This window comes from Periplaneta americana, chromosome 2 (assembly GCF_040183065.1).
Source record: "Periplaneta americana isolate PAMFEO1 chromosome 2, P.americana_PAMFEO1_priV1, whole genome shotgun sequence".
In the NCBI taxonomy this organism is placed as follows: domain Eukaryota; kingdom Metazoa; phylum Arthropoda; class Insecta; order Blattodea; family Blattidae; genus Periplaneta; species Periplaneta americana.
In genome coordinates, this window is record NC_091118.1 from 95,096,519 (window position 1) to 95,124,286 (window position 27,768).

At 36.6% G+C, this 27,768-nt stretch overlaps 2 protein-coding genes across 2 annotated transcripts in view; one reads left to right on the forward strand and one right to left on the reverse strand.

The window, feature by feature from the left end:
- The window catches only part of MCU (mitochondrial calcium uniporter), a 480,123-nt gene that overhangs the window by 225,327 nt on the left and 227,028 nt on the right, over positions 1 to 27,768 (reverse strand). The gene's annotated exons all lie outside the window — the stretch shown is intronic.
- The window catches only part of jv (javelin), a 104,582-nt gene continuing 89,258 nt past the window's right edge, over positions 12,445 to 27,768 (forward strand). Inside the window, exon 1 of the mRNA XM_069818154.1 lies at positions 12,445 to 12,567. Coding sequence (XP_069674255.1) covers positions 12,509 to 12,567 — 59 coding nt within the window. The 5' untranslated portion in view covers positions 12,445 to 12,508. The remainder of the gene's footprint in view (positions 12,568 to 27,768) is intronic.

Here is a 27,768-nt window from a genome sequence, read left to right on the forward strand (position 1 = left end):
ATTTTGCGCAACTACTAAATGTACATAGGCCAAATAGAAATGATCGGGACGATATTGAAATACAAACTGCTGAGCCATTTATACCCGAACCCACGATTTCAGAAGTCGAAATTGCGATAGAAAATCTGAAAAAGTACAAGTCTCCAGGTATCGATCAAATTCCAGCAGAATTAATACAAGAGGGTGGAAGTGCATTATATAGCGAAATTTATAAACTTGTACTTGCTATTTGGGAAAAGGAAATTGTACCAGAACAATGGAAGGAGTCCATAATTGTACCTATTTTTAAAAAGGGGGACAAAACCAACTGTGGTAACTTTCGAGGAATATCACTTTTGTTGACGTCGTACAAAATTTTGTCCAATATTCTTTTGAGGAGATTAACTCCGTACGTAGATGAAATTATTGGGGATCATCAGTGCGGTTTTCGGCGTAATAGATCGACTATTGATCAGATTTTTTGTATTCGGCAGATAATGGAGAAAAAATGGGAGTATAAGGGTACAGTACATCAGTTATTCATAGATTTCAAAAAGGCATATGACTCGGTTAAGAGGGAAGTATTATATGATATTCTTATTGAATTTGGTATTCCCAAGAAACTAGTTCGATTAATTAAAATGTGTCTCAGTGAAACATACAGCAGAGTCCGTATAGGTCAGTTTCTATCTGATCCTTTTCCAATTCACTGCGGGCTAAAGCAGGGAGATGCACTATCACCTTTACTTTTTAACTTCGCTTTAGAATATGCCATTAGGAAAGTTCAGGATAACAGGCAGGGTTTGGAATTGAACGGGCTACATCAGCTTCTTGTCTATGCAGATGACGTGAATATGTTAGGAGAAAATACACAAACGGTTAGGGAAAACACGGAAATTTTACTTGAAGCAAGTAAAGCGATCGGTTTGGAAGTAAATCCCGAAAAGACAAAGTATATGATTATGTCTCGTGACGGGAATATTGTACGAAATGGAAATATAAATATTGGAGATTTATCCTTCGAAGAGGTGGAAAAATTCAAATATCTTGGAGCAACAGTAACAAATATAAATGACACTCGGGAGGAAATTAAACGCAGAATAAATATGGGAAATGCGTGTTATTATTCGGTTGAGAAGCTCTTATCATCCAGTCTGCTGTCCAAAAATCTGAAAGTTAGAATTTATAAAACAGTTATATTACCGGTTCTTCTATATGGCTGTGAAACTTGGACTCTCACTCTGAGAGAGGAACATAGGTTAAGGGTGTTTGAGAATAAGGTGCTTAGGAAAATATTTGGGGCTAAGCGGGATGAAGTTACAGGAGAATGGAGAAAGTTACACAACACAGAACTGCACGCATTGTATTCTTCACCTGACATAATTAGGAACTTGAAATCCAGACGTTTGAGATGGGCAGGGCATGTAGCACGTATGGGCGAATCCAGAAATGCATATAGAGTGTTAGTTGGGAGACCGGAGGGAAAAAGACCTTTAGGGAGGCCGAGACGTAGATGGGAGGATAATATTAAAATGGATTTGAGGGAGGTGGGGAATGATGATAGAGACTGGCTTAATCTTGCACAGGATAGGGACCGATGGCGGGCTTATGTGAGGGCGGCAATGAACCTTCGGGTTCCTTAAAAGCCATTTGTAAGTAAGTAAGTAAGTAACAGGCTGGATAGTATGTTATAATTATGTATAATATTATGAAAACATTTAACGTGTTGGATATTATTTATTAACAGAGTGGATAGTATAAGTTGTAATTATGTATAGTACCAAAATGAAATCTTTTTTTTTATTAACAGGTAGAGTAGTGTAAGTTTATTATGTATAATAAATGAAATAATATTATTTAGTCTCAGATTGAATATTGCACGCTACAACGAATTATGTGTACTACGGAAATGAAACCATATACGCCTATTGTATTTATTAACAGGCTGGATTTATGAGTTATAATGATGTGTAGTATGAAAATGAAATCACTTATTTTTGGACTTATACAATTTATTTTACATTATGTTCAAGTTATAATACTTTCATCATCCGTATATTCATGTTATAATACTTTCATCATCCGTATAGTCACATAGGCCTATCTATTGTTACCGAAAAATTGTGATTTTTTTTACTATTATGTGAAGAATGTAATTATAGCTACTTTCTGTCGATAATTGGAATAGTAAAAACTTTCATATATTTTTAAAACAAAATGTGATTTATTTATATGTACGTATATTTCTGTGGATGTTTTATGATCATTTTGCAATAAAAATTACTTCTCCTTACATCTAAATAAAACTTCAAGATTTGTTCTAAAATCCTTACGCAGCTAAAAGTATGAAGAGATGGGTTAGGGAGGACAGTAGAGGCCAGCGAGCTTGAAGGGGCAGTTTCGAGCGAGCGGGATAGATCTGCTTCTTCAAAGCAAACTTCGGTTCTTGTAACGCTCGACAAACTTGAACTGAACACAGCGCTTGAAATGTATGACACTATCCTAGCTGCTACTATACAGAGTGATTCACTAAAAGAGCGCAAAAATGAGACAGGAAATACCTAGGAGATGCTCTACAGAACATTCTGAGAGAGGTTCTTGGGGTCTGCGAAGTAAAGTTAAGGAGATTTGAGCTTAAAGATGTCTATAGCTATCGCTTACTGTTTTTCATATTATCTGTATTTATTATTTACATTTATTTACAATTATTATTTTCATTCCTTCACAAGTATGATTACATTTCTTTACATTTTAAAATTATTTTAATATGATTTACAAAAATTAGTTAACAGCGTACAATTTTGTACCTCACATAAGGTGCTCGAAATGACGGCCACCAACATTCAGTATTTACATTTAAATATCCATTTACTATTTACATGTAATATTTATATTAAGAGGAAATTTTACAAATATGAAACAGGGGTACAAAATAATATGAAATATTGTCATATACAACTGAGACGTGTTGTATTCCAAATTACCACGCACCGATACCTTGGCGGGAATATGTTACTTTGCAGTTGTTAGAAGCGGACCTGTTGAAACGTTTATCATTATCGCGTTTTCGAGGAAATTGAACATTTTTGGCGGTAAGTTATTTTCTAGAATATACATTGTTATTCCTCAGTGTTACAAATATTAATGATATACAATATTCTTAAACAAAAATAATCTCTACGTTTATAGCAATGTATATTTAATTGATTTCGTTTTTAAATTATGACATGTTTTAAAATAAGACTTACATAAGTGTATCACAAATACGAAATATAGTATTATTAGTATTCCATTTTATATTCTGGCTTTCTGATCCGTTACTAGTGTTGGCATCTGTAGGAGGAGGGAAAACCTCACCTTCCAACAAACTTGGAAAACAGCGGACTGAAAAGACAATGCAAGGAGCCATAAAACAAGTTCGAGAAAAGATGTGAGAAACGATTCATCTGGATTCAGTATTATGGCTGGGACACACATTCTAATGAAGATGCGGAATGCTTGTTCTGTGCTTTGCTTATTGGAGACAATTTTAACTTTGCAATTTTGTTATCTTGTAACCTGTTATTAGTATTCCATATTTGTACCTCTGTTTTTATGAAGGAAATATGTTACATTTTGAGGAATTTTTTTTTTTCAAACATTTTATACAGTAACATCTTACGAACTTCTAAGTAAGTTAGGTATATGAAAATAATTTACAATTAATGTAAACAAATCCAAATAATAACTGTAATAAGTAAACAATTGTAAATAAATGTACATAATAACGTAAATAATACATGTAGCCTAGATAATATGGAAAACAAGAGATAGACATAATTAAATATTCAAATCTCCTTAATTTGTCTTGGTAGAATCTAATCTCCCTATCTCAAAACGTTCTATAGAGCATCCCCATTCTCTGTTCAAATTTTGCACGCTTTCACTGAATCCTTCTGTACATAAATCATTCCGGCAGCGCAAATTGCTTCATCAGCATTGAACTTTCACCCTACACAATAACAGACCACATGCTCAGTAGCAAGAATTAATACTTACATAACTACAATTTTAAAATGTCATTGTCCACTAATATAATTGTACACTGATCCGCATAAATCCTTATTTGAAGATAAACTCAACATGTAGTACTTGACTAATCGTTATTTCAATCTTTTTAGATTTAGAAAATCATCATCATCATCATCATCATCATCATCATCATGCACCTCTCATAGAAACTGTCTGATCATCTCTTCGTAGGTCTTTTTCTTTTTCCTTGTGGTCTACAGTTTAACATCTTCTTGAAAATGCTGTACTCTGTACTATTCGCAGGACATGTTCTCGTGTTCGCCATCGTATCATTTAACTTGAATATGTCCAGTTCTCTCCTGATGTCTGCACTGAGCTGATGATCTGTTCCTTTCTATCCCGTAACTCCCCTTAAAAATCACATCCTTAAGACGTCAATTTTATGTTTCTAACTTTTTGTTTGTATTCAACACTCTGATCCACACAGAAGAGCTGACCCTGCTAAAACTTAATAACTTTTTTTAAACAGTTTCTTTCCGAGTTTTGTTTAAAAGAACCCTTTTCATAGTCCCACGTGCGAGTATATAACCAAAATGCATTTCTTAAATATTTATTTTTCAACGACGTAGCTCCATATAAAATCTTACAATTCTGCTTTTAATTTACATCTATTACTCTCACTTGCCAGAGTAAGTTATATAAAGAGTGATTCCGGGATGGTGTTACAAACTTTCAGGGTTGATAGGGAAGGGCACATGTATCAATTTGAGATAAAGAACCATGGTCCGGAAATGACTGAGTCGAAAGTTATAAGCAAAAATAGTTGTGTGGAAATGGAATTGTAATTTGGCACCACGTGCCCTCCTTCCTTTAACCTTTGGAACAGTCGTGGAAAGATGGTATGGGCCGGATGTCTCCTACGTGGGTACTTGTGCCGATACAATCTGTGAGCTTGTCTACTGTTCCCATTGGCTCATCCGTATTCGAAAATCAGGTCTGCATATTCCGCTCTCGTGTACTCCTCCATTTCACTAGGACTGATCGACTGGACACAGCACCTTGTACACATACACTGGACGTGACTATCAGGACTGACCATGTCCGTTACACATTACGCTATCTGCATTGCTTTAGTGTAGTTTCCTATCCCCATCCCTCAGAGAGCGCACTGAAAGGAATACTGTGTGGAAGTAGGCAACGTAAACAACGTCAGATGGGACAGTATGTGTAAAATGTACAGATAAATACACATAAATAAGGTGTACAGAGGAATAAAATTATTTCATTTCCACACAACTATTTTTGTTGTAACTTTCGACTCAGTCATTTCCGGACCAGGGTTCCTGATCTCAAATTGATACATATGCCCTTCCCCATCATCCCTGAAAGTTTGTAACACTATCCCGGAAACACCCTGCATATCAGAGGATCTGTTTGAAAGCCACTTGCTAAGATATCATTAGTCAACAGTTTGAACTAAGACTTGATACTTGGTTGAATATAGAGATTTGAAAAACATTATACAGTGTGTTCACAGAAACATTCTGGGGATATAAACTGCTATAATTCTGTCATTATGTGTTTTACGAAATTCATACTGGTGTCATTAGAAAGAACAGCTCAAAGAATTTCAGCAAATGCGTAATTGATAATTGTTGACCGAAACAACAGATGGCAGCACAAGAAGAAAGAAAAAACGCCGTTTTCGTTATTTCGCTTGGATGTCATTAAGGCATTGTTGGATATAAGCAAATTCAAAGTCACGTTCAACCTCCAAAATGAAATGTGGATTCTAACATTGTGCTTGTTTACTTTTCCATTGACGTGCAACGTTGCCTCGTCACTAAAAATGAGTTTGGCTGAAAGGTCTTCATCATCCGCCATTAGTGTCAATAATTTTTCACGGAAAACACAGAATTTACACAGACTTGTTTATATCCAACAATGCCTTAGTGCCTTAATGACATTGCGGAAACGTCGTTTTTTTTTCTTTCTTGTTGTGCTGTCATCTGTTGTTTCGATCAACAATTATCAATTACGCATTTCCTGAAATTCTTTGAGATGTTCTTTGTAATGACACCGGTATGAATTTCGTAAAACACATAGTGACAGAATTATACGTAGCAGTTTATAACCCCGGAATGTTTCTGCGGACACTCTGTAGTTTTAACGTCACTTGCACTGAGGACTCAAGCTTGTTGGCTCGCAATTTTCAAAGATAAGAGAGCACCTTTTCGATCCATCTGTCTGCAAGCAAACAGTGTGAAAGGAAGCAAATTCTTCTAAAATTTATTTTAAAAACATAACTGTTTTTCCCATATTATATAATGAATAATTACAAAAAAAAAAACAATAAACTTCGAAGAGCCACTGGTGTAGCTCAGACGGCATTGTTTCAATTCTCGCTTACGCTGACGGTGATTATTTCTTTGGATATTTTTTCCAATAGATCTAGTGATATTATTATGAAGAATGTGATCGCGCACATGTTTTATTTTAGTATCTTAATTTTTCTGCATTCTCAATAAATTTAACACAGTTCTGTTACCGTAAGAGAATAAAGGGAATAACGTTGAATGAGGCTTTATCATTTTTAATCGGTTATTTAACTCTGGTTTATCAAATGATCGGCAATTTAGCGATGAGGTGAAATCATGGCGAGATGAGGCTCAGGACGCGCCACAATATTATCTGACATTCGCATTACTGTTAGGAAAAGCTCGACAAATATTCAACTAGATAATCAATTAAGGAGGGATTCGAAGCCTTGTCCGAGCGCAGCCACAGAGTAAGAGTTCCGAGTTCTTAGGAATTACTATTATAGTCCAACAACTACAAATATATCATTTTATTCGTGTCCGTCCTCTGTATATTCTCGGATAGGTACACTAAAAATTATTCGTTTAGTAGTAGGTTATTTTACGACGCTTTATCAACATCTTAGGTTATTTAGCGTCTGAATGAGATGAAGGTGATAATGCCGGTGAATTGAGTCCGGGGTCCAGCACCGAAAGTTACCCAGCATTTGCTCATATTGGATTGAGGAAAAACCCCGAAAAAAACCTCAACCAGGTAACTTGCCCCGACCAGGAATCGAACCTGGGCCACCTGATTTCGCGGTCAGACGCGCTAGCAGTTACTCCACAGGTGTGGACAATTATTCGTCTACTGAGCATATTTTGTGAAGGGTGTTTTTCGAAAACTACCAACAGACTTCAAGGGGATGTTAGGAGAATGAATCTGGTTGTTTTGGGAGAGGAATCCATAAACAATAAAGTTTCCTTTCTAAATGATTGGAAAATCACACATGCCGGGTCTTATGAAAGATCAATAATACAATATAATATTTAGGATTCATTTAATTATCAGACGGTACATTAATTAGAGGATATGTTCAAAGAGTCAAACGCTGGAATAGGGACTGATGTACCCGCTCTAGCATTCCAGAAGTAGTACACACCTCATCACAGGCGGCAATAATACCAGCAAGAAGGTCTAATAATTCAGGTGTTGTGTTCAATACACATTTGATGTGTCTACAAAAAAAGTCTATCGGCACAAGATCAGATGATCTGGCTGACCATGAGATAAGACTACTCCAACTACGAACCAGAGCATAAAAGGGAAGGGATAATATGAGCTAATGATGACATAGTCGTCAGACATGGTTTTTTTTACCAACAAATAAACCCTTATAACTCCAAAACAGAGCTCCAGTGGCCAATGATTCTTTATCTCAAAATGTTTAGACATCCCCTTCGAATATTCCTTGAAGTTTATCGGTAGAGTTCAGAAACGCCCTATAGTTCGTTCCCTATGTTTTTTGTCTTCTGACATCTGCAGTTTCAAATATGACGTTGGTTTGCAGGAAAATCTGTCAGTAAAGAGGAAACTGGTCACCGAATTGTGACAGAAGTCCTCTCATTCTGGGACAGGTTACATTAAAATTAATGAGGCGGTGTTCTACATAGTCACATACACTCTCAACGAGTTATTAGATGCTGAGCAGAGTAATTTAGTGGGGGAAAACAGCTGCTAAAGGAAGATATGCCAAGGTATTTTCGTTGTCCTTAAAATTGTACACCTTCCTGCACACCGAATGCCATCTACAAAAGAAAAACTAGTATTTGTACATCAGACTATATTTTCGTTTCTTTTGCTCTACAACGAAAAAAAAAAAGTCTAAAAAGATAACTTAATCATGTTCCATTTTTAAAAGAACTTATTTACAAAAGTTACAAAGATGGACGGAAAAGACACAAATATTTGTTTAATATTCATCCCAGAACTTGCTTTGAACTTCGAATAGGGTGTGAACATGAAGTGCAAAGATACATAAAGAAAAACTAAGAGAATTTTCAACGCCCAATATTTCGTTAAGAAGGAGAACGTCATCTGCGAAAAGGAAAGTGGATCGAAGAAACATGGAGAAGTCTTCAGACGAGTTTCTTTGATGTCAATAATATATATGTCAGACTGGAATATAGAAGAGATGAAAGGAATATAAATTATGGAGGCAAACCGTAGCTTGTGATTTTCTATCAAAGAATGAAAAAGACATCAGAAAAGGAGGAAGTTTCAGCGCTACACATACAATTTCTTTTAGATAATTAACCAAGACTTCAGACTACGCATATTGAGAAATGCAAAGAATTAGAATAAAATATAAGACAAGACAGCGACTAAAATAAAACGACTCGACGAGAGTGAGCAAACTCAATAGGAGATGTCTTCCTATAATATTTGCCGTCAACTATAAAAATGGTAGACTATGTATAACAAGTAGGTACTCGTATTTTGAAGTGAAAGCATTCATATTTTAAATATTGCAGTTATTTGGAGAACTATTATTGCGAATAAAAAATATAACAATCATCTCAAAGACTTCAAGCAGAGTCCTGACATCCTGCTGAATCCATGTCACGGAAAATAGATGACATGTCCAAAGCTACGTTACCAGTTAAAAGGAATTTCAAAATTGCGTATTTCTGCGACAATCCAGAAATCATTTTTTGCAGTATCATAACTAAGTGAAGTACATCTGCGAAGATAACCAATTATTTGATTTGATTTTCTTCGTTAAATTGGCGGGGTGGAGGCAGGACCGAAAAGCTTGGTCGCCAAGCCGTTCCCGTTTAAGATACGTTGGGTCGCCAATAGGCTACACCGGCCTACCATTTGCTATTACAAATGATTAGATGCGAGACCACTACTTCGAGATCAAACAAAATTTCTTATATGTTGCGTATCGTTCAACAAAGTTCTATCGCAAGGAATTTTTTTTAAATACGAAAAAAAAAAAAAAAAAAAAATGAGTCGCTCGGTATAGAGATTTTCTGTGAAAGACGTTCCTTTTACAATATGTTAGCAAACAAATTCTGTTTTGAAACGAAATTTAAAACGTATTCTTGTCTCTCGTTTGTTTTATAATATAATTATCAACATTTATGTCATATGTCCGCCGAGTTAGCTCTGTGGTAGCGTGTCATCTGCAATAATTAAAATAGGCTGTGGTAAAGTCTTGGAGGTAGTACGAGTATTCTGTGATGGTATATGAAGTTTTCGAGGCTCCGGGCCCTGAGGTTTGCCAGGCTTTAATATGGGGATGAGACCAGAATCTGTCAGAGCTGAGACAGGATGGCCCGCCTGTAAGCTTCAGATTCTCGAATACCAGGACATCTGTCCTGACACATATCGCATGTAGGACGCACAATGCGCCAACGTAAGCCGAAGTGTATGGATCCATCCCTGCTCCGGCTTTAGAAAAGCCAGCTAGTTGGCCAATCCTCTACAGAAGTAACTTGGCAAACTGTAGATGACTCTGCCGCTTTCCATCTTGTTCTTAGAGCACCATGGAAGGATATACGTTTATACTTTGCACCAGTAGTGTGTGTAATGGTGCTGACAGAGTACCCAGCGAAAACTTGACACGAACATAGATACAAGCCACAAATTCAATTCAATTTAGACAGAATCAATATTATTATTATTATTATTATTATTATTATTATTATTATTATTACTACTACTACTACTACTATTATTATAAGTAATACTAGTATTAGTAATAACAATAAGAATAAGGTAATATGAATGAAATAAAAACAGAGCTTTACATCGATCTGCTTTAAGTCAAACAGTTTCCACACTTGGACGTACATTTACGATGTCGGACGATTTGCATTGTCCTAGAGTTAAGTTAAATTATGTTTGGTTACTCACTGATGTGGATGTAATCGACAGAATAGTGAAAAGAGACCCATTCTCCGAGCACCATGGGAGACTGACAATTGAGTTATGCTTATTACAATCGATTCCGTCGCTTCTCTCACACTTCGCGACTCGTTAAAAATGTATCACCCCATAAAATAAGCTTTAAATTACACTGGTTGGCAGAGAGTTCCCTGATATGCATAATGAATGACCAGGAAATGGTTTCACATGAAGTATTTCCTAAAAATCCTTTTAATCTCTCAGTTGAGAGTGGGTAAGATCGCAGAATTTAGTGCTGCACATCGGCAGGCTGACATTACAGTTGATTTGACTGTGCAGCGACCCACAATAAAGGAATTATCAGATCGAAATGAATCTTTTCGACACTGTACTGCACATATTGCGCATAGTATTAAATGTTATAATTTTCAAGGCACAGTAGTGCAGATTAGGTTTGATTCAGGCCTTTTTTTTTACTTAAATCATAATCTAAACGTAGGCTATGATGTGGTTTTAGCAAGAAACTGCACTGTTAGATTCAAGTTTGGCTTTCAACGCATGAACCCCGGGTTCAAATTCGGCTTTTGTATTGTATAAAACCGGTTTGAAACAGGTTTTCACGGAGTATTCTGGTTTTCCAGTCCTTCATTCCTACATTTATTCATAATTCACTACCACTCTTTGCGGCTGCTGCAGCGTTTTATATTCTTACAACAGCAGACATCCATGAACAAGAAGAGTTTCGCTTTGATATCTTCCATTGGTGACAAAATATGTAACATACGACGTACCGAAGGTTGGCTCTACCTTGTTAGATAATGCAGTGAGACGGACCGTGTGGATTGGCACAATGACACAATTAAAGCAGGAGAAATGGGATGAGAAATAATACTATTAAAAAGTGCGCTATCGTGCGTCCTTGGAAGAGAATTTGGAGCTGTGAGAAAGAATGAGAAAGAATCTATGTGAGCTCCAAGGCTGTTGGTGACTTGTGTTACTCCGTTTTTCACCTTTCCGTTGAAGGAATTTTAAATGGGGTGAACTGAAAATGGACGTAATCTAATAACTATCATATGAGAGAGAGGACAATATGGAAAACCTCGAGGCACATTAAATAGAGATTGGAGCGAGACGGAGAGTGTAAAAAACCACGACGCACGAAGTTCATCTTATGCTTGTTTCCATGCTACTACGAATGACAGAATTAACCATGTATGTCAAAAGTTACAATTTTTTCTCTCGAAGTCTGTCTAATATAGACGTTTCACATAAAAGTCGAATATAGACGATGCACGTAAAAAAACTGTGAAATAAAAATTGCAAAGCAATTGATGGAAAAACTTCTGTTGTAAAAATTTCAGGATTTGTGGACATACTCGTTTGTTTTTCAGATCTGAATTCCTAGCGTGATGAATCCGTAATATTCGAATGTATGTTGCTTTCTTTTATTACATTCAGAACTTGAATTTTCCGCACGTGTCCAGCACACGTGTGCAAGCCACCTTTCATCTGAGCTATCCGACAGAGCCCAGCGTTCCCTGTTATTTTCTCAGCCACTCTATAATTACGTATCATTAGATTTTCTCTGTTGATACTTGAATTGAGTGTAAGCATACTACATAACACATAATTTATATCATCAGCGAGTGAAAATCTACGTTCGAATGGGTGTAATGATAGATATCTCACAAAATTCAACATAACGTTTCTTTTAATTATATAAACTAGTGTTCGATTATGGCTAGAATCCTGCGTTTGGTTACCTAGAGTCATCAAGCAATCCCGGAACAGTGTAGTTGCGTATTGGGTATAGATAAGTGGCACTGAACCCCAGAAAGACAGTTCAGATCTGCTCTTCAGTCAGTAAGGCAGGCAGTCAATATCCCGATTCAAAACAAGAAGCAAGTAAATTTAGTCGGTTTAAATAATTTTGTTTTTACTGCGATTTATTATATTATTGTAATTTCAATCATGTATTTATTTAATTGATTACTTGTTTATTTACTTAATTTATTTGTTTATTTGTTTTTGTGTGTTTGTTTATTACACAACGCAGAACTGCACGCATTATATTCTTCACCTAACATAATTAGGAACATTAAATCCAGACGCTTGAGATGGGAGAGCATGTAGCATATATAAGCGAATTTAGAAATGTATATATAGAGTATTAGTTAGGAGACCTGAGGGGAAAAAAACCTTTGAGGAGGCCGAGACGTAGATGGGAAGATAATATTAAAATGTATTTGAGGGAGGTGGAATATGTTGGTAGAGACTGGATTAATGTTGCTGAGGATAGGGAACGATGGCGGACTTATGTGTGGGCGGCAATGAATCTCCAGGTTCTCGAAACGCCATTTGTATGTAAGTAAGTATTTGTTTGTTTGTTTGTTTGTGTGTTTATTTGTGTGTTTATTTATTTATGTAATCTGTCACTAGAAACTGTAACACATGGAGACACAAAAGAGAAAACCTACAAACATTTCTAAATGAACGACAGTTGAAACATCAGGGCCGAAATGTATTTTAATATTAACTTATTTTGAATTGTGAATATTCAAATTTCAGTTCTTTCAATAACTTGTATTATTTACTTGTAAACTCATATTCACTTTGAGAAATATATATATATATATATATATATATATATATATATATACACTTCTTTTAAAAAGTGTAATTTAAATGTTCAAAACTCTGTAAATAGGAGAAAAATATGAGCATTGGTTTTTACTTTATGGGTGAAAAATATATTATGAAACAGGAAGTATCTAGAATCTAGATGTGTATTACTTATTGTGAGAATGATCTTTTATTGTCCATAAAGCGGCTTTATATAAATGTTTACTTTGTTATTAAATCCACGTGACAAAATATTTTGTATGTGAGTACTATTCTCGTTGCTCAGTGCCTATAGGAAAAAGCATTCGTAAACACACGAAACGGTCTAACCCGCAGGGCGAAGTTAGTATGATCCATATACACTTAACTTATATACTTAAAGTAACCAAACGCAGGTCTCTAATAATGACATAAATGTGTGTATGAGTGTGTCTAATGCCTACCCACTTCACTTTGCGTGATTCAGGTTCCTCATACTGCGGGTAGATGGCAGGACTGTGACTCATTTTCAAATTGCACACCACTTCGGCGGGCCAAGTTATGCATGATGTGTATCTGTGAAGAGTTATGTCGTGTACTAGGATGAGTATATGTGTAAGTGTTCGTGTAAGTGTAGTGTAGGGAATGGGTGAGGATGATGATGGTGAGTAAGGGAGAAGTGGAAACCCGGTGCCGGCACGTAGCCTACTCCTGTTGAATAGCACCAAGAGGACCGTCAGGCTTAACGTCTCCATCCGACGGACGAATCACTATCAACAGTGACATATGCATTCCCTTCATATGAACTGTGGAGAAATTTGGGATTTAACCCAGTCATATTGGTACACAATTTTATTAGAAGTTGTGCACCACCATATCTCCTAGTCCCGAGGTAGAAATTTTACAAGAAAATTTCTGACCCCGCCGGGAATCGACATATTAGTCGCTATAGCATCTTGTGAGAAGACATAACATAATATACAGTGTGTTCGCAGAAACATTCCGGGGTTATAAACTGTTATACAGTATTCTGTTACTATGTGTTTTACGAAATTCATACCGGTGTCATTAGAACGGGCAGCTCAAAGAATTTCAGGAAGTGCGTAATTGATAATTGTTGATCGAAACAACAGATGGCAGCACAATAAGAAAGAAAAAACGCCGTTTCCGCTGTTTCGCTTGTCATTAAGGTATTGTTGGATATAAGCAAATTGTGTTAAATGATCTGAATGTTAAATTTTCAAGTCTGTGAATTCTACAGCATTTAGAGGGTTATTTAGGTTATGGCGAATCCACAAGAACGTAGTTGGTGTGTATTGGAATATAATAGCAACGTTCCACGTCAATGGAAAAGTAAACAAGCACAATGTTAGCATTTGGGGGAGCGAGAATTCACATTTCATTTTGGAGGTTGAACGTGACTCCCCTAAAATGTGTTTTGTGCCGTTTCGAAACACTGTCACCGGTATAAATTATCTTGATATGCTTACTGAGTGGGTGTTTCCACAATTGAAAGAAGAAGGCAACGAATTTATTTTCCAACAAGATGGAGCACCTCCTCACTGGCATCTTTATGTACGGAATGTTCTAAATCAACAACTTGCAGGAAGATGGATTGGGCGCGCTGGGAACTAAGATGTCTTCTGCAGCTGGCCTCCGAGGTCCCCTGACTTGACCGTCTGTGACTTTTTTATGGGGTAAAGTAAAGAATCTTGTCTATATACCTCCACTACCTCAAAATCTGCAAGAGCTCCAGCTTCGTATCAGTGCCGCCATCGAGTCCATCTCTATAGATATGTAGGAACGTGTGTGGCATGAGTGGGAATATCGCCTTGATGTCTTCAGCGTGACACGTGGAGCACACATCGAGTGTCTCTGAAGTAGGTACAAAAATTTTTGAGTGTCTCTTTCTAATGATACCATTTTCGTATAAATCCGGCAACTGACAGCGACGCTATAGCAGTTTATAACCTCGGAATGTTTCTGCGGACACACTGTACAAGTCATTTATTAGTAATCTCCGTCTACATCTTTCAGATAATTTTTAAGTGAATATGTTACATTTCCACTTCACTCAATAATTTTATTAGTAAAGGGTTTCTTCAAGGCAAGACATTTGGGTGTTCCGTCGTGCACTTCGATTTAAAATCTGCAATGTTTCGGAACTGTATACAGATTTCATCTTCAGTGCTTCTTGTTCTGAGTTTCACTTGTGTTCCTTTTCATTTTCTTACGTTCCTAACTGATGGAATTGCAATAATGCTGAGACATCGGTATAAGATACCCGGAAGATTTTGTAAGATCTGTGATAGGGGAATTTTTTCTCTATCCTTCTGAGTTCACAACACTTATATTGTGTCCATGCTATTCTCCCTTAACCTCTGAATAAATTTTGCAGTTCGAAAACATGAAAAAGCAGGATTAGAGGTGCAACACATCCAAAACCAGACACAACTCAGCTGATGATAAAAAAGAAATAAGAACTCCTACACCATAATTCAAAACCAAAAGTATGATGTGATAACTTGCCTACAATAAATTTGGCATCATATCTTAAAAATTAACAATGGAGGATTTGAGCAGAGAATCCGGCGCTTCTCTCTGTACCACGTAGGCACGTAGGCATTAAAGGAAGTTGCATGTAATAATCTTGCAACACATCACCATGCAACAAATATTCATTTCGGAAAAGGTAAAGCACAACAACAAGTGTATTCTTGGGAACGGGGGTTAGAAAAAGAGGCATAAGCCGCCAATTAACCAAATGTGAAAATATAATTCTTATATATAAACTTATACGAGTATTATACATTCCTTAGTTAATTTTGTTGCCTAATACAGGATATAGTTTGCTTAGACTTAGGGTGTAATACTTTTCAGACAGCCATTTCTAAAAGCAAGCATTTTAATGCTAAGCAAGCCTGTTAAAAACTGGCTATTATACGGTAGTGAACGAAAAGTACTTTTAACACTGACTTTTTACTGTTTGAGACGATTGTCAATTGTATCCCACAAGATGACTCACGGTATCAATTGCAACCGATCAATAAAGCGGGTCAAACAATGGTAGACCTATATTTAAAAGTGATTGTTTTTTATTAAGAAACGTACATGAGTTGAATAGATTGCTTCAACAAGTATTTTACTGATCATCATATTAAACAATATTAAGAAGTAAGGGGAACGCGAGTTTGAACTGGGGACATCTCGATCTGCAGTCGAATGCTCTGCCACTAAGACATACCACTGCTTGCTTTTATTGTCATCACGTTTCACTATTACAGTGGGGGCGATTACACCAGTGAATAAATGGGGGTATTGTCTCTACACTAGCACGGACGAACGGCTGCATGAAAAATAATGTACGACACGTGTTACAAACATTTTATTGCATTCGTACGGTTACTCAACTCGGTTTGCGGACTCGTTTTGTAAACATTATAATTCACAAAATAGAATGTCATTTTTAACACCTGTATCATACATAAATGTTATGCCTACATAGTTTGCAATTCTTGTAAACAATAGTTAGTACATAAACAAAGTCTACTTATTTTATTCTTCTCAGATATTTGATGAATTTGTTTTTATAAGTGTTGTATTGCCAAATATTTCAAAATAATATACTTCCAAGTTTGTGATTAATACGTATTATTATCTATATTATGCTATTTTATATTCACATCCAGCCGCCACGGTGGTCTAGGCTACAGTAGAGCGCTGAAATTATAACCCTGTGCATCTGAGTTCGATCCCCGGCATACCCTCGATTTATAACTTGTGTTGGGCAAGCCCGTGATACAGGTAACACATGAGTTTTCTCCGGGAGCTGCGGTTCCCCTGTGGCATCCCAACAAATCTCCATCATCATTGCATCTCACCGCGGGTGTAGCGTAGGCAAGCCTCCTATGGCGCAGCCTGGGCAACGACTCTGTCGGCAAATTTGATCTATACAACTAGCTTCATATGGGTGAATGACGAACAGTCTAGTACTCGCCATTAGTAAAAAAATACTACTCACATCCATTTTTCATATTAAAAAGAGAAGGTCAATCAAACGCTTCATGTCCATCGCACACGACATAATTGAATAAGTCTCGGCGTTTCCCCGCCTTTTACTCATACCGACTCCTAAGAGTTATCCGAATATTCATTGGAATAATATTTCGATAACATCAACGAGCGACAATTTTCGTTCCTGTTATCTTGATCATAACAATGTATAACTTCTTTCACTCGCTCTGTCTTCTAATCGGTTGTCATTAAGTTTTACATTTGCATATTGGAGTAAATGTACTTACACAGCAAGACATCAGGTTCAAGACAACTTGCCAGGACCGCTAATTCGTATGAACTGCAAACTTACCTGCAACAGAAAAGAGAATCAGACATAAGTAAGTTACACAACACGTTATATTCGTAACGCTTGGAACAGATTGGACAGCGGTTCATGCAATTACTAAGACACAACTTACAGCTGTGTGAAAGCCATGGTTGTAAGTTAGAATCCCTCATACAGCTTAGAACTTAGATCAGCGGTGACCAAAACTCGAACAGGAGTGATTACACGCGAGAGACAGTCTAAGAAGTAAGGACACGGGGGAGAGGTACATGGCATGAAAAGTACAATCAGTGGTGGTTCGTGTACTAACATTGATTTCTTCATCAACCCCGCGAATAAAAATAGCAAGCTTTGTTGTATCAGTAATGTCACTACAGTCATCAAGAACCAATAAAACATATACACAAATTTTCTTCCTTTTTAAATATATTCCTCATGAACACAATCAGAAATTTCCTGAATTCTCTTCTGGATATTTAGTGGAGAAATGCGCAGTTTTTCAAAATTAATTAACAACTTTCATTGGCCAAATTATTTCAGCCACCTTGATCATTACGCTTTTATAAAACTCTTCTTCGTTGAAAGGCTTAAGAGAACGAGCTATTTCGTTCGCCACTAGATAGCTGGCTTCCTTACATTTATTTATGTCATCTTTCTCTTCATGACGATGATTGAAGGCTGATTTCAGTTCTTTGAGTTTAATAGCTCACTTCATTACTACACTAGCACGTAATATTCAATCAGTTGCTCTATATTATTATTATTATTATTATTATTATTATTATTATTATTATTATTATTATTACTATTATTATTATTATTAAATCAATAACTATTAAATAACTGATAATAGTCATCATAAAATTAAAAAAGAAATTGAAATGGAGATATAGCGTAGTAATTAGTTTATCATTCAAGGGAAAATGTAGGCCTATATATTGAAGTAAGTATATAAGAATTATGGTAACACTTGCTGATTAATAATAATAATAATAATAATAATAATAATAATAATAATAATAATGCCTGTTTATTCAGCGTAATGCCCTGCAATGTCGCTTCTAGGCCTATATACTACTACTAATTGAACCGTTGAGCAAAACAACATATAATATTTTCTCCAACAGAAAAGCGAATAAATTCCTCTTCCCATTCTGTACGAAACCTTCTGTTCATGCTCGTAGAGACAGAGAGTTTGTAGAGCAACATGGTACCGATACTGCTTACCTTCAGTACGTGAGCGAGACAGAGAGCAATGTACAGGAAACTCCCCTTACTAGTATGAATGTCTTTGATTACACGATGTGATCACGATACCCAGTTTGGTCACCGCTGACTTAGATGTTAGTGTGCTGTATCACAGCCTGTGTTGTTTTGGAGAGAGAATCGTCGTTGTGGCGACTCCAAATCATGTAGTCCCACCATCTAATGGCATATATATGTCTACATTATTATGAGCATCCAGCGAGCTGTTGCATCCCGCATTATAACAGAATAGAACAGAAAAAGTAAAGAATAGAAATATTTGAAGTCGGAACGAACCACAGATTTATACCGTGGGGTTCGGAAGAAGGTATAAGAAGAGAAGTACGAGTATAAGGAAAAAAAGAAGCAGATTACTATTTTTCGTCCAGTTACTATCAGCTGACAGTTTCGGCTGGAATATACAGTGCGATCGAGTAGTCTCTCCGCAGTGCTTGTGTAGCCGAGAATCCACTAGGCAGAGAATTCAAGTGGCAGCACTGGCCGCTAAGCATATAATGGACTGGGAGAATAAGGTTGTCAAACCAACGAGTTAGAAAGAGAGAGATATAGAGTGGCCATTGCGCCACCATGTTTGAAGAAAATTGAACGACCGTCCGCCATTAACTTAAGCCCCAAAACAAAGTGGGCGTGGCGATATATTGTAACATTGCAATCGACAGCTGTCAAAATTTCGATTGCATAAATCAGTTAAACTGAAGTGGAAAAACCTAGTATTTCGTCAAATATGTGTTAGTAACTTATGTACGCTAAATTCAAAACACTTGAGCTATTCCTAGAAGGAAAGCTTAAAAGAATAACCTAAGCAAAATATTGTCATGTACGTATGACAAGAAGCCCTAGCAAATATACTGAAGAAAATGTTAATATTCCTAGGTTCTTTTAAATGCGACCCGCAAGATTGTCTATAAAATGAACGAGTATGATTCGGATGATTTTATTAAATTGTTTTCCCAGTCTCTACACGTTGCAAAACTATTTATTATACCATAAGATATAGAATGAAAGTAGGCCCTAACTCTACTGTAGTAAACGACCTTTACCTCCAAGCTTGTAACTTGGGTAAAACATGACCAAACACGCTATCAGTTTGTTTTTTTTTTTTTTTTTTTTTTTTTTTTTTTTTTTTTTTTTTTCACAGTAGAGTATATATTATTATCGAAATGTGAACGTGAAGCCAACGGCCGGCTGGTCTGTCTGCCTTTCAAGGGCTGTGGCACCACAGATAATTATTAGTGTATAATTGAGCACCCACGTGCAATAATGGGGTAAGTAGTTACGAAATATATTCATACTTACCCCATTATTGCATCTAGGTGCTCAATTATGTTCTTTCATGTCCTTCCAGTCAAAATACTAACAACAATACGGCCTACCACAGAGCTTTGCGTTATTTTGGATGCGAGTGTCGAAATACAATTTTAATATTTTATTGCTATTACTGGGTTTGAAACGGAATTGTAGAGGTTTTATCCGTATTTAGTTTAACTTTATTACTAGTGAAACATTTATTTGATTAATAGTTTGTCTTTGAAATAGGCCTACTTTTTATAAGCTACAGCTCATCGTCTTCTTCTATAAGCAGTAAGGACACAAGGAGCAGAAATAAAGGATGCCGGTGTCGAAACAAAATTTTAATATTTTATAGCTATTTGTTTTTCACTGGGTCTGAAACAGAATTGTAGTGGTTTTATCCGTATTTAGTTTAAGTATATTACTAGTGAACCATTTATTTGGTTTATCGTTTGTCTTCGAAATAGGCCTACTTTTTATAAGCTACAGCTCATCGTCTTCTCTATAAGCAGGACGGACACAAGGAACAGAAATAAAAGATATTACATAATTTAAATAATTTCGAGGGAAAAATTGTTCCGGAGCCGGGTATCGAACCCGGGACCTTTGGTTTAACGTACCAACGCTCTACCACTGAGCTACTCGGGAACTCTAACCGACACCGATCCAATTTTTCCCTCTATATCCACAGACCTCAAAGTGGGCTGACAACCGTCAAGCAACCAACTTCGAGTGCACACTAACTCCGTGTGACTTAAATTGTGGTTTTTCTGTTAACGAACAGTGACGTGTATTATGCAAATCAAGATTTTCAGGTATAACTCCCTGTAAAGTTGATTTGAATAATTTCGAGGGAAAAATTGTTCCGGAGCCGGGTATCGAACCCGGGACCTTTGGTTTAACGTACCAACGCTCTGCCACTGAGCTACTCGGGAACTCTAACCGACACCGATCCAATTTTTCCCTTTATATCCACAGACCTCAAAGTGGGCTGACAACCGTCAAGCAACCAACTTCGAGTGCACACTAACTCCGTGTGACTTAAATTGTGGTTTTTCTGTTAACGAACAGTGACGTGTATTATGCAAATCAAGATTTTCAGGTATAACTCCCTGTAAAGTTGATTTGAATAATTTCGAGGGAAAAATTGTTCCGGAGCCGGGTATCGAACCCAGGACCTTTGGTTTAACGTACCAACGCTCTACCACTGAGCTACTCGGGAACTCTAACCGACACCGAGTTAGTGTGCACTCGAAGTTGGTTGCTTGACGGTTGTCAGCCCACTTTGAGGTCTGTGGATATAGAGGGAAAAATTGGATCGGTGTCGGTTAGAGTTCCCGAGTAGCTCAGTGGTAGAGCGTTGGTACGTTAAACCAAAGGTCCCGGGTTCGATACCCGGCTCCGGAACAATTTTTCCCTCGAAATTATTCAAATCAACTTTACAGGGAGTTATACCTGAAAATCTTGATTTACATAATTTAGTTCATTAAGAAAGCACTCAACACTTAAAGATTTTTTCTTCAGAAAATATATTAATCACATATTAAATGTAAGAGAAAAACACTTTTCAATAATTACAGATATAATAATAAAAATAATACACTGTAGTTACTTAGGCATTAGGTATATACAACAGAGAAACCTACACTTTTCCTTTAGAAAACACAGATTTGTTAAATCAGTGGGTAAAAAACACGACAAGGGTTAAATGGCATCCCACGAAACACAGCTTCCTATACTCTCCACATTCAGAAGACAAATATATGTACATGACAAGCAATAGGAGGCAGTTGTTGACAAGGCAGTACAAACAATTGCTGGTTTTCCTGCACATTTATAGAACAACATGAACTCCAGATCCTCACCTACGAAACGTAAATCTTATGATATAATAAAGACAGTATTAATTTCATTTTTTTTTTTAAGAAAATGCAGTTCACAAAAACTACAGTAAATAATTTAGGGACTTGAACAATAGGTTGTGTGAAACTGCATCATAAATTATAAACAAGTGTTTTGATGAGTAGGTACTGAAAGAACTTCTAGAAATTAACAGCTCGGAGAGACACCATTTGTCTCGTTTCATATTTATTATCCACTGTTTCAACAGTTCCTTCTTTTTTTTTTTCCAAAGGGAATCTGCAAGAAAAGAAAAATACTGTACACATCGCATGTTATGCCGGACGAAAAAAATGCTGCTAATCAACAAAACTATGGACTTAACTTAAAATTTACATGAAATATGATAAATCAGTTATCTTTTTCCTTTTGACATTGCAGTTATATGCAGCACACACAACAGGCCTGTTTTTTCTATGTTTTTTCGTAGCTCTACCTCCGTATACACAACATTGTAAGCAGTCGAATTTTTACAACGGTGGGCGTTTAGTTCAGATCTGCCGTGTTTCGCGGTGGCACCGCAAAGAGCACTGTACAGGACAACATGGCCACTCTATATTCTTCTCTTTCTAACTCGTTGCGTCAAACCGGAATGAATGGGGAAGTGCCAACTTTCTACAAGGTTACTAGAACTAATGAAGCTGCGGAGGGACTTTTCGATCGCACTGTATCATGAGTATAATATAGATTAGGGAAATATTTTGTCTAGAAGAGCCCGCCTAGACGGTTAAATTAAATGTTCATAACTCTTAACCTTAATAAATTTTTCCTGCACATTTTATCAGAATGTCATTGGCAATGAGAAAAATGGGACGAAAACATTTAAAATGTACACGGAAACGCGTCCTTTCAAGGGAGTATGGGGCTGAAAGAAACTGAATATATGAGCTCACGTCACAATCAGTAATCAGGTGCAACGTTAGTTTAGAAGAAAATTCTAACACAAAGGTGTACGGTTCATTATTTTTTGTTGAAAAGACAGTGGTCGGAACGTCATAGACATGCCGTGCTACAAAACTGGCTGTTCCTTCAGTTCAATTTAATTACGTTTTCCAACAAGACAGGGCACCGCACATTTAACAATGACGTTCGGAGAACACGAATGAGGTACTCCCACATCGATGGACAGAATTCGCTGGAGCAGATAAATTTGCTCTATACTACTGCCCCACCAGGTCCCCGGACCTAATACCTTGGAATTTATCTTTATGAGACTATGTGAAAGACATCGTCTTATGTGCCACTTTTGCCTCGAGATCTCAGAGTACTGCGAAACCGAATCACGACTGCTGTGGAAACAAAACAACGGATGTGTTGAAGCGAGTGTGGTGAGAATTGGAATATCGTGTGTCATGTAACACGAGGGGCGCATATTGAGGAATTGTGACCTAAGAGACCAAAACGGGGAGAATTCTATTTTCTTTTGGTGCAAACATTCAATAACCAAAATTACAGACATCTCAAATATCATATTAATTTTGAGTTTACCTATTTTAGCACCCATTAAAATCCAACTGCAGTTGACGTAAAGTCACAAACATAACGACAGCATTTTTTTAAAAAGTCATCTCAAAATGGCTGACCCTCTACCCTACAATATTGGTATATTGTAACCAAGGTTCAACAGAGTTCCATTAAATTACTGCGTTCCCCGCTTGGGAGCTCCCCTTCTAAGACTGATTCAGAGTGAAAAAAATATGGTATGGTTAGAGCTTTTCCCGCTCTGGTATGGTTATAAAAGAGAACGATCACTAACAGAACTTGGACTGCTAGTAAAGAAAACTGAAGTAGTCGAAGTAAGCCTATCTCATAACTAGAGACAGTCAAAATTCGTGACTCGCGAAATCGCGATAAATCTAAAAACCAAATAAACATAGTTTAAAACATGGTTCACATAAAAAATATCATATAATTACACGTTTCAACTCGCGAAACACTCGTAAAAAATAGAAAAATCCTATGACTCGCGAATTTAGCACATTTTCTGTCGTTATTCGCGAAAAGACGCAATTTTCAACAATTAATAAATACATTATCTAAATTTGGAAATTTTAGAAGTTCTGTTTGAAAAATGCACAAGGTTTGGAATGAGGCGCTACATGGTGTAAGTTGAAATGGTTCGTAAACCGTTTGATAAGTGGCATATGCTATCGAAGAGGTATAAAACTATCGCTCGTCGATTAATATATGTCATTTCTTGTGTAGGGAACTTTTTCAACCGGTATCAGAACTGTTTTACAAACAGAATTTGTTAAGCACTGATGCAACTGAAAGCAGTTTGAAACCTCTCTTGATCAGATAGCCAACGTTAAAGAATCTATCACCTGATGTAGCAGTACATGCAGACAGTGAACTGAAGGACATAGTTAAAAATAGTCCTGGACTTTCAGTGTGAGAAGGTTTGCTGTCGTTACGTGAAGATCAGAGTGATTTTGTGGACAGAGCACTCCAAGCTATATGGGTTCCAGCTTCTAATGTTGACTGATTTTTTTTTTTTTTTCGTGTGTGCTACCAAATAGAAGAAGAAACCTTACAATGACAAACTTAGAACTGTTGTCTGCGTACAACTGTGAATGTTAAATAATATTAAAAATCTTAGAATTGTTGTCAACGCAAAACTTTGAATATGTAATTATAATTGTCAATTATCTTAAGCAACATAATAATTTAATAAAACAGGGTGAAAATTTCAGGTTCACTCAAGAAATTTTCGTTTTCACTCAAGAATTTTTATTCTTTTTAATCAAGTATTTTAGCCCCTTTTATTCAACAATTTTGACTGTCTCTACTCATAACTGCTTTGCCGGCCACAAATCTCAGACGATCTTCCGGGGATATAACCCTGGTAACTTTTTGTGGTAGGTAGTCCACAAACTGATTGTGTTACGAAAGCGCACAAAAAATCGTAAGCTGCGTTTCCTCTCAGTTACTCACTGCTTCTACATGACGTCAATTCAAGCTGTGTGGAGGTATTTGTTTTTATTAACGACCTGTTGGCGTCGCTTTCAGGCACAGACGCATTGTAATTAATGATTACGGCGTTCATGCATTCTTCATAAGCTGGCCCGTGTGTGGAGCCGTGACGGATCTGTGGCTCCACTCCACCTTCAAAAAGAAACCGCAAAACATAAAAAGCCTAATTAGAATTACAGTTCAGACTTTTGGTGTTGCCTCAATATTAAAACTTCCATTTAGACGAATTAGAAATAAAAGGGTAAAGAGAGACAGGGAGGCAATAAGAGTCTTAAATCAGCAACTAACAGGCGCGGCGGTTCAAGTTTGGACTCAATGTCATTAGAGACCTGTGATTGATTATAGTAATTATATTATTAGCAGGGAAAGAGATTTCGAGTACTATAAAGTAATGGTGAAATATTGTATATAATATAGTCAAAGTTGTTGGGAATTTAACCTAGCTACTGCACTGATCAAGCAGGAGTACAGTTCAGTCAATGAAAATTATACGCAACTTGTTGCAAAATTATTTCAGAACCTGCACAGTATTTGCTCCGCCAGAGTATAAACTGCACGCACTAAACAGTGCAGTTGTGTTCAAGTGTGTCAGTCAGCATTTCATACACATTTCTTGAGGAGATATGTCGAATAATAGAACAAGTACAGCGTATACAAAATTAAGAGCACGTATTTCAGAATTTGATAGTGTGTTTATTATTTCAAACAATAAACAATTCTGCAAATTTTGTAAACGCTATGTGCCAGGTTCTAGGAATTTAACGTAAAGCGCCATGTAATTACTATTAAACACAAACGTACTTATGATAAATTTACTTCTGAGACTCGAGTTACACTGCCTCGGGTGCTGCGCGACTCCGCAATTCGTGCCTTAAATTTTCCCTCCCTCGCGTATCGCTAGATGACGTCACACGCTCCAACTCAAGGTTGTGGTAGATACATTAATTCTTCATCTGTCAATTACCATATATTTCATTTGAGTTTGTCGTATAGCATAGAAATAAAATTATAGGCGCGACAAAACTCGTCTGGATATGTGACGGTCGACGTTCTGGGATCGCATCCTAGTACTAGACCGAACTTATAGATATATTCACGTCAACACAGTTGATATAGCACACCTAGTGAAGTTTCAAATGTGTTATCCTAATGATGTCATTGAAGATGTATATTTAAGTGACGTCCCTAATTTCAAGTATGCTGCAACTGTATCAGGCAACGTGAAACGCAGTTTTTCCATGTATAGGCCTAAGTTTTTTCTTCCATGTAAAGGATGTCATTCTCAATGGAAAATTTGAAAATGATATTCACTGTGTACTTTTTAAGGGCATCAATCAATTGATGTATATTTTGGAAAACCAACAAAAAACTATATTAAAAAGTTTAACAAAGTCATTGTATTTTTTTTCTGATTGTTAATAATGTACCTATGTGATATTTTGAGAAGAGATTTTAATAGATTAATGATTTTTTAAAATTACTTTAACTTTCACATGATGGAAATTAGTGACATATCTTAAAAAAAAAAAACAAATTGATTCAATTATTTAGTTCGAAATGAAATGTAGCTATATCATATATGTAGGCCAATATATTTATTTACACTATGTAATACATTCATTTGTTCTCAAATTATTTTGTAATAAGTTGCGTGCAATTTTCGATGACCGAACTGTACTTCTACTTTGCCAATGCAGTAGCTCGGTTCCAGTTCACTGAACCGTCTCGCTATACTCGTATATATATTTTTTAGTAGGTTATTTTACGACGCTTTATCAACATCTTAGGTTATTTAGCGTCTGAATGAGATGAAGGTGATAATGCCGGTGAAATGAGTCCGGGGACCAGCACTGAAAGTTACCCAGCATTTGCTCATATTGGGCTGAGGGAAAACTCCGGAAAAAACCTCAACCAGGTAACTTGCCCCGACCGGGCAAATCGAACCCGGGCCACCTGGTTTCGCGGCCAGACGCGCTAACCGTTACTCCACAGGTGTGGACTATACTCGTATATACTACGTTTCAGCATTACTCCAAATTCCTTGCCCTAATTATTAGTAATTCCAAAAAAATCGTAATGAATCAACGGTCGTGCAGTGCTACTGTATACTGTATTTTAAAACACATTTTAATCCAAGCAGTGCCAAACACATTCACTTCACCGACGACAAAAGATTTGTCTGCGTGGGTAACTGTGCGGGTAACGTTACCTTGTATTACAGATAGTGGCTGAATTTAAGTCAGCATCAACAGTAGGGCGTATCGAAAAAAAAAATCGAAATTCAAAACGTAAGGGTGTACAAAAGTTATCTTGTAGACTCTACTATAAGCAGTAAAAAACCAGGTCTCTGATTAAATTTTTCACCTAGTCGCAGGAGAGAGAGAAACAGAGATTAAGGGTGTTTGAGAATAAGGTTCTTAGGAAAATATTTGGGGCCAAGAGGGATGAAGTTACAGGACAATGGAGAAAGTTACACAACGCAGAACTGCAGCATTGTATTCTTCACCTGACATAATTAGGAATTAAATCCAGACGTTTGAGATGGGCAGGGCATGTAGCACGAATGGGCGAATCCAGAAATGCATATAGAGTGTTAGTTGGGAGGCCGGAAGGAAAAAGACCTTTGGGGAGACCGAGACGTAGATGGGAGGATAATATAAAACTGGATTTGAGGAAGGTGGGAGATAATGCTCGGTGGGCTACTGGATTAATCTTGCTCACGATAGGAACCGATGGTGGGCTTATGTGAGAGCGGCAATGAATCTTCGGGTTCCTTAAAAGCCATTTGTAAGTAAATAAGTAAGTAAGTAAGTCGCAGGAGATCTAAAGATTAGCGTATAAAGTAAAATTTTTATTTGTTTTTTTTTTTTGTTTTTTTTTTTTTCGTAATTCTTCACTGCATAGTCAATGGGGCTTAAGTCACTTCCTTTTCTACAGTTTTTAATTTCTCAAAACCTATTAAAAAGAAAAACTTCAGTTCTCATTTGATATTACCGACTTGTGACTGAGTGGAATACAAGTCATAATACAATAAAATGATTAATTTGCCTTAGGTCTTATTTTCTAACATTTTGTCGGTATGAAAGGTTTATATCGACATATGACTTTAGTATCATCACTATATGATGTACCGGAGAAATATTATGTTTACTACTTAATATTTTTATGCCACTGTACTTAAACTAACATATGCC